General features: G+C 30.8%; 1 protein-coding gene across 3 annotated transcripts; it reads left to right on the forward strand.

Moving 5' to 3' along the window:
* The first annotated feature begins 3,789 nt into the window (after positions 1–3,789).
* Positions 3,790–8,161, forward strand: LOC100818358 (dnaJ homolog subfamily B member 4). 3 transcript variants are annotated; one of them, XM_026126765.2, is made up of 4 exons: positions 3,813–4,161; positions 4,593–5,005; positions 6,969–7,049; positions 7,572–7,710. In XM_026126765.2, the coding sequence occupies exons 1-3, from the start codon at positions 3,997–3,999 to the stop codon at positions 7,030–7,032; spliced, it is 642 nt and encodes a 213-aa protein (XP_025982550.1). In that variant the 5' UTR covers positions 3,813–3,996; the 3' UTR covers positions 7,033–7,049; positions 7,572–7,710. The 3 variants fall into 3 exon arrangements, with proteins under 3 accessions (XP_003552248.1, XP_025982550.1, XP_025982549.1); XM_003552200.5 differs by lacking the exon at positions 6,969–7,049 and having other exon boundaries at positions 3,790–4,161; positions 7,572–8,161; XM_026126764.2 differs by lacking the exons at positions 6,969–7,049; positions 7,572–7,710 and adding an exon at positions 5,522–5,949.
* The last annotated feature ends 884 nt before the right edge of the window (positions 8,162–9,045 follow it).

Raw genomic sequence — 9,045 nt, forward strand, 5'->3', positions numbered from 1 at the left:
TAAGTCTTAGATAATAATTTAATTTGAGTCAAACAAGATTATGTTTAATAAAAAAAATACATATTTATACTAAGAATACAAGTTGAGACATGATATTAGACATGACACAGACATAGAAATATGCTTACGATACAAAAAACACGACACAACACGCGCATGCGTGTACATACACATATGTAAGATGTGATCAACATCATTATGACAAAAATTTTAATATGATCAAACATAATAATAAAATTTATATATTCATATGGTAAAATTTAACTTTATGACATATCTCTATAGGAGTTTTATTTGATCCTCTTGCTCCATAGCTTCATTAGCACTACTCATCTCTATAATAAAAAAATGGATACAATAAGAATTAAGCAAAATAAAACATTGAACAAATCCTATATATGTATGAATGAGCACGTGACCAGTTAGGAAAAAAAACTTTGATTAAATAAAGAAAGACAAAATAAAAAGTCCATAGTCACTTTCTCTGTTTTTTGATCAGCCAAACAAAAAGAATTTTATCTATAACAAATCCACAATACAACCAAAGAAACCCCCAAATAGGAAATGTTAAACCCAGAAATCCAGAATTTTATATTATGACACGGAAAATAAAAAATAGAAAAGAAAAATAGGGGAGCAACAAAAAAATAAAAAGTAGAAAAGAAAAACAAGGGAGCAATAGAAAAATAAAGCATAGAAAAGAGAGAGATAGAGGAGCAACAAAAAAAAATAAAAGGTAGAAAAGAGAAAGAGGGAATTTATCTTGTGTTCTATGCGCGATGACGGAGGTCTCACATGGTCTGAGCGCGACAGTCTGCACGCAGCAACGACGTGCTTTGCGTGTGAAGATGAAGGTCCAACAATGGTGTTTGGTTTGCTTGCAGAGCAGAAAACGTGAAGGAGAAGAAGAAGGTTTGTCTCGTGTGTGAGAATCAAGGCGATTCGTTCTCTATCATAAACATTTTTTTATTTTTATTGACAAATAATAAAAAATAGATGATCTGTTTGTGTTTGGATGGTGGGTCGCACCCAATTGCACGTGTCCGACAATCCAATCGTGTCTGACGAACTCAGACACACCCAACACACATCACGTCGCACATGAGTCGTGTCTAAATCTATATTCGGTACAATTCTGACGCGAGACACACCCTACGTGGCTGCGTTCGTGCTTCTTAGGATATATATATCCAAAAAATACTTTTGTTTTCTTTATACCAATTAACATCATTATTACCATTCTCTTTAATCTAAAAAATTTAGGGAGTCTTAAATTTAGAAGGCTCAACTAAATAAATAATTTTTTTATAACTATATATGGTGCATTTAAACTAATTTTTTATTACAAAAGAAAAAATAATTTTCTAAATAAAAGAATCACAAACTTATTAAGAAAATATAAAATATAAGATAAAATATATTTTTAGTTTTTATAAATAAGATACTGTTCATTTTAAGTTCTTAAAAAAACAAAATCGTCTCATTTTAGTTTTTCATTTATGAAAATGTATCAAATGTAATCTGTACTCTTTATAAAAAAAATTGCATCTTTTTTTTTTTATCTTTCATTTATGAAAACAAAAATTACATTAACACATTTTTATAAAAAGTAAATTACACTTACATGATGTGGTTTTTTTTGTGTGAATTGTGCACAATATACCTCTATTATTTGATATGACTTTTATCCCCTTATTGTAATGCGGTGAACATCATATCAATAATTAAGAGGTATTGGGCATAATTTGTAATATCCTAAATGTATTATTTTTTTATTTTTATATTACTAAATTATGAAACTTAGCATGTAAAAAAATCAGAATTAACATTTTTTGTGCAATTTGTAACACCCCATGTGAATATTTCATGTAGCTTTTTGCATAAATTTTGTGATTTTCTTGGGAAAGAATTCTAAAATTTTCTATGATTTTGTGATTATTTCCTTTAATTTAGTTGAAAAATCCATAAAAAATTAACATTTTCCATATATTTTCATATAAATTTTATTTTGTTCAAAAATACTTAATCTGTCTTCTAGTTTTTCAAATAAGCGTACAAATAAATTCTCTATTTTTATATTCAGTAACTTAAGAAGGTATAAAAGCCATTAAAAAAATCTTTAAATTTACATAAAAAAAAACTAATTCTAAAATTATTAAATAATAATTACTTTAGTATTTAATATTATTAAACGATTTCTTCAACCTGGTCGAATGGTTTGCTTACTGTAATACCGTATTGATAACCATTTTGTTATTTTTATAAATCACTTATTTAAGATATTAGTTAAGTTAAAAAGTCTCGCATATCTACACTTTTAGCAGTAAGGGTTGGTCCAACGAATAAGGTCTAAATAAATTATAAAAGATTTTTCTTACCTTAAATAAAAATTATATATTAGATTTTTTAACTTATATGATGTTTTGTTAAAATATGGAGCTTTTTTTGTTATATAGAAATTCATAGAAAATGATTTTTTTGTTAGCATGTAAATTTTAGTTGTTTTATTTTTTAGTTTTTTGAAAGTAGTAAAATTTTAAATTTTATGTATATCAACAAATATCCTCTAAGTGTTAGAATGGATGAAATCATCTTAATTTTTCAAAGAATAAATAATTATTTTTATCCCTTAATGTGAAAAGAGTTGATAAATTTGTCTTCGAAAGATGAAATTTCCAATTTTAATTTCTAAAAGTAGAAAAAATATGACAAATTCATTCATATGTTAACTTAATGAAAGAGCGTATGTGACAGAGACAAAAATAGTACAAAAATGATCGTGAACATGACTATTGAATAGATTAAGATTAATGTCACTAAGTTTTAATTGGACTAATGTGTGAGACCCCAAAATTTGTTTCATTTAAGGATAAAATATAATTTAATCTTCATCTTTCTCTCTCTTTTTTTGTTGTAGGCATACTATTTCAATAAACACTTAAAAAAAATAAGGAAACAAACATAAATTAGAACAAAGATAATGATAAACATAATATTGATTAATAAGCATAATATGTCTGTTGCTCTCAAATTTCTACTGTAACAACGTTAGGTAGTAACAAAATTAAGTTAGGTCTCATTTTTTTTGTAAAAATTAACTTAGTGGCTGTGCATTTTTGTTGGAATATCATATTTTTGGCAAGGATTGTCACATTTTTTAGAACAACAGACATATTATACTTATTATTATCTTTGTTTTAACTTATATTTGTTTTCCTATTTTTTTAAATTATTTATTGTAATAGTATGCTTGTAACGATAAAAAAAAAAGATGAAGATTAAATTATATTTTACCCTTAAATGAAACAAAATTTAAGTTTGACAAATTAGTCCAATAAAAACTTTTTGACATTTTGATCAAATCTATTTAGCAATCATGCTGTCAATCATATTCGTGACATTTTCGTCCACTTACTTATATCACGTAGGTTCTTCCATTATTAGTAACGGATGAAAGTTAACAAATGAATTGATTTGTCGTATTTTTTTATTTTTAGGACTAAAGTTTAAATTTATTTTTAAGAGATAAATTTATCATTACTCTATATATTTAATAACGAAAATAATTATTTATCCTCTTAAAAGTAAAGAGCAAAATAACTATAATTTAAACTAAACATGACTACTTGATTTCTAGGTCTATACACCTACTTTATTATTATTGTTATTAGTCATAATTATCAATTTGTTTCTCGAATTTTTTTAAAAAATTAATTGAATGATTTAAAATAACGGTGAAGACCGAATTAAGCCTTGTTATTACTATTCAAGTATTAGCTAGGTTAAATTAAACAATAAATGATAAATTGATAACACATTTGTGAGTGGATAGCGATAGCAATAGCATCGACATCTATTCCTCCCGGTACCTGTATAGTATCAGAAGGAACGTGATATGATGATTATGTAGAGAGAGAGACTCAGTGAAGAAAGAAAGATATGAGATAATTCCTTCTTTATCTTTTTTCATAGCAGTGAAGAAAAAACTGAGAAAGCATGGGCGTGGACTACTACAAGATTCTTCAGGTAGATAGAAGTGCCAAAGATGAGGATCTCAAGAAAGCATATCGAAGGCTAGCCATGAAGTGGCACCCTGATAAGAACCCTAACAACAAGAAAGAGGCTGAAGCTAAATTCAAGCAAATCTCCGAAGCTTATGATGTATGTCAATTCAATACATATTTATACCCTTTTCAAAAAATTGTTGTTTTGAAGTAATTTGAGTGTGTTTGTTTGTTTTCCCCTTGAAAGTTGTGATTTTTGTGAAGGGTTCGGATGGAAAACTGTTTTGAATTTTGGGGTTTTCTTGGATCACCCTAATTTGAATATTGATGAGTTGGGTGTTTCAGAACACAATTCGAATTTGAAGTTGTCTTATTTCGTACGAAATTGCAATTTTTGTGTGGAGGGTTTTCAATTTCGAGTCTGTGGGGCTTTCTAATTTGAATCTAAAAGGCCGAGGTAGGTTTTTGGTTTATCACTGTGGGTAATTTAGTTCAAAGGTTTTTCAATTTTCAGTTTTTCTGAGGTGGGGTTCGGTTGTTTTTTGTTTTTTTTTTTTTTTTTGTTGCTTAATTTGAATTGTGAAACAGGTTTTGAGTGATCCACAGAAGCGAGGAATTTATGATCAGTATGGTGAGGAGGGGTTGAATGGGGTGCCGCCAGGCGCAGGTGGTTTTCCTGGTGGTGGCGACGGTGGGCCGACGTCATTCCGGTTCAATCCCAGAAGTGCAGATGATATATTTTCCGAGTTTTTCGGGTTTTCGAGACCCTTTGGTGGAATGGGGGACATGGGTGGCCGAGCTGGTGGCTCTGGATTTTCCAGGGGTGGCCCGTTTGGTGAAGATATCTTTGCTCAATTTAGGAGTGCAGCTGGGGAGAGCTGTGGCCATATGCAAAGGAAAGGTGCAGCCATTGAGAGACAATTGCCTTGTAGCTTGGAGGATTTGTATAAAGGGACTACCAAGAAAATGAAGATTTCAAGGGATGTTAGTGATGCCAGTGGGTGAGTTGTCTACTTTTACTTGCCTGTCGTACTTTCTATATTCGTCAAGGAGACATGAGTTTGTTTATTTTAGTGTGTTGTTGCATGGAGTCAGATTATTGAATTTCAAGCGGAGTTTGATGACTTTTAATCTGATCAGTTGGATTGATCGCTTTGAAATTGAACTGTATGTTTGCAATGCTGTAGCCTGTAGGCTTAGAGTAATCCACTTTCTGCTGTTAAAGTGGTAGATTCTGATGTTGGATGAGATCTTTGACGTATCACAGTTATGCAGTTTTGATACTCTATTTTTCTTAAAAGGCTCTGTTAATTACATGGTTTATGCTTGAATGTGGTATTTTGCTAGTGGTTTAGACCTTTGTTCTTCATTGTGGCAATAATTTCGTTCGCGAGATTAAGTAAAAATGAATTTATTGTTTAAAGTTTTCCTCTTTGATTCCATATAGTTGTGAACCTAATATTGTTTATCTTGGTATTCCTATATAAATCACCTTATTCATTACAATATGTGTTTAGTTTAAAATTGTCTACACTTGATAAAAGCCGGAGTATTGACATTGGAGCACAATGTCTGCTATTGAACTTATGTTGGATACGCAAACAAAATATTGAGTGACACAATTCGATTCGCACGCTTCAGCTACAAGAACAATACACCATCCGATTTGCATAGCTGGACCTCTGAATCGCATCGTATGAATCGTATCACGATACTTATTACCAAGTTTTTGCTACAACGGTGGTCATGAAGGACCACTCTATTTGAATCCTATAATGACCTAGGGTAAATCCACTCCACAATGTCGCTATAGCCTGCTATTGACTACTATGATTAAAGCAGTAGTTGTGAATGTATGTATACATGATTTTGATGATGTCAGAAGAAGAATCAAACAAGGCTCATTTTGCTTCAAGATTAATGCAAGATTGTTTCAACAAACAAAGCCTTGATTCAAGATTTCTTCAAGATCAAGCCTTGCCTCACAATGAAAGGTTTCAAGTCATTCAAGACATATGTAATCGATTACCAATACATGTAATCGATTACCAATGGTTTGAAAGTGTGTAATCGATTACACATCATATGTAATCGATTACCAGAGACTCTGAACGTTGGGAATTCAAATTTTAAATGAAGGGTCACAACTGTTCAAGAAAAACAATTGTGTAATCGATTACACTAATTCTGTAATCGATTACCAGAGAGGATTTTCAAGGAATATCGCCAACAGTCACATCTTATCATTTGGATTTTGAATGGCCATCAAAGGCCTATATATATGTGTGACTTGGGACGAAATTGAAGAGAGAGTTTTGCTTGACAAAAATGTCTTATCCTCTCAAAAGACAATGAGAGATATTCCAAAAGAACTTCGTTGTCAAATGCTCTCTCAAAAGAAATCCTTGACCAAACACTTGTAAAATCTATAAGGATTCTTACAGGATCTTCATTGTAATATTCTTCTCTTGAAGAGAGAATTATTCTTCCATTCTTCTTATTCAATGAGATTGGCTAAGAGACTGTGAGTCTCTTGTTGTAAAGCATCTGAACACAAGGGATGGGGTGTCCCTGTGTGGTTCAGACTTTGTAAAGAAACTTACAAAGATAGTGAAAATCTTAAGTGGGTTGCTTGAGTACTGGACGTAGGCACGGGAAGTGGCCGAACCAGTATAAAATTGTGTTTGCATTCTCTCTTCCCTTATCTTATTTATTTTGTTGCAATTAATTGTGTCTTGCATGTTTAAAGAACATTGTTAAATTGATTATTGTTGTTTCTTCTGCATTCTAAGTCTATCCCTCTTAAGTTATTGAGGCCACAAGGTCCAACAGTAGTTATTATAGCTTTGGAAACATTATGAATTAATAAAGCATTGGGGACGTTAGGATCAGATAAAATGGTTTGATTCTTTATTATTTTTGTAAAAATTAATTGTCTTTATTTTTTCTGTATATAAATGTCAGTATACTGAGTGCAAAGCCCTCAAGCAGTTTGCCAATATCTCTCTTGAAACTTATTCTCAAGTAGTCACACAGCACATGCTGGTTAGTAGTCCATTATTTGATCATTCGTATTTGGAGATATCAAAAGTTGTAGTAACTAATTGTTCATTTTTCTACATAAATCATTTCACTAGGTGTGTGTTTGAATTGGTTTATTTTTGGGAAAATAATCATTTTATTATACTGCTTCATAAATAGCTTTTGAAAAACTAAAAAAATGTTATTTCAAAAATAAATCCATTCCCAAAGATGTGCATTGTTACGACTATAGGGATCCAATGTACATTGTGGGAGCTTTTATGGGAGATGGCTTTTCATAGTCAGTTGAAAATAATAATGCTGATCTTGTGGCATGATTTTTGTGAACATTCATTTTTGTATGACTGATTAAAAGAATTTTTTGTATGGTTTTTTACTTTTAACATGGAAGAATCATCTTGTAGGAATTTGCTGTGAAATTAGGCTACATAAGAATGTAAGATGGATTGTGAAAATGTGTTAGAAATCTTTGATATTACTTGTGATTATGATTACTTAATCTACTATATGTTTTCTTTTTTGTAGGAGACCCTCCACAGTAGAGGAAATACTTACAATTGAGATCAAGCCAGGTTGGAAGAAAGGAACAAAAATAACTTTTCCTGAAAAGGGAAATGAGCAGAGAGGAGTTATCCCTTCAGACCTTGTCTTTATTATTGATGAGAAACCTCATAGTCTCTTTAAAAGGGATGGCAATGATCTTGTTGTCACCCAGAAGATATCGCTTGTAGAAGCCTTGACAGGTTACACAGTGCAGCTGACAACCCTTGATGGGCGGAATCTTACATTCCCCATTAACTCCACTATTAGTCCAACATATGAAGAAGTTGTCAAAGGAGAGGGTATGCCCATTCCAAAAGAACCTTCCAAGAAGGGAAACTTAAGAATCAAGTTCAATATCAAGTTTCCCTCCAGGCTTACATCCGAACAGAAAAGTGGCATCAAGCGATTATTGACATCTCCTTAAGCAACAGCAGTAGCTCTTCCTACCATTTAGCTAACATTGTAAGATGTCAGTTATTTTATGCTTGGTTTATTTGTTTTCAAATGGAAATTGCTGCCGCTGTGAACTGGATTTCAGTTAGAACAGTTTATTAGAGGATGATATTTGTTAATTGTTTCGCGTCTTCTTTAGTATTTGGTAGTGAAAATTTTCTTAACCTCTTTTTCACTTGTTTATGTGAAAAGTGCCTGTGCAATAATTGAATTTCTTTGTACTTGCCCATTAGTATTATTCTTACCCTCGTGTTGCTTTTCTTCAACAATGATTGCTGTGTCAATCATTCCTGCCATCCATGTGCACATAAGAAAACCTTTGAATGACTTGGTATGTCATTTGATTAAGCTTTATATACCAATTGAATATCGCATCATCTATCATTTGATTGATCGCCAATACCATCACAATAGTTTTTCCAATGAGTCAATATCGTTCATGAATTAGTGAAATATTATGTGTGTGCGTTTAGATAGATGATGTGTTTTTGTTAAGTATATTATAAAAAATTGTGTTTTTTAGTACATGAAAAATAGTCTTAGACAAGGAAGACAAGCTTGCAATGCAAGCTTCACATGACCAAAATTGAACTAATGTATTCCAATTCCCACATAAAATAGTGTTTATAGAGTTAACTAAACAAAACAGGTATCTTAATAGTTTATTAACTAAATGTTATCGTTTGATTTTAGACGGTCAACTGACGAAAGTATTAAAGTTATTTATTATGAATAATAAGAAGACTAAATTTGTTGATTTAGAAATAGAGGAATGAAAATTACAAATTTAAAATTATAAGAAAATTAAAATTATAAAACAAATCATCTCTAATTGATTAAAATTTATTAAAAATTATAAAATTAAGAGAACGAATCATTAAATATGATGTAAGACCTATAAAATGTCATTCTTTTTTTGTTTTAACAAGATTGTCATTTTAATTAAGAGTAAATTAGATGGATCCTTACACCCAATTTTAAAGTGATTTTAAATTTAACTACA

This window comes from Glycine max, chromosome 18 (assembly GCF_000004515.6).
Source record: "Glycine max cultivar Williams 82 chromosome 18, Glycine_max_v4.0, whole genome shotgun sequence".
Taxonomy (NCBI): Eukaryota; Viridiplantae; Streptophyta; class Magnoliopsida; order Fabales; family Fabaceae; genus Glycine; species Glycine max.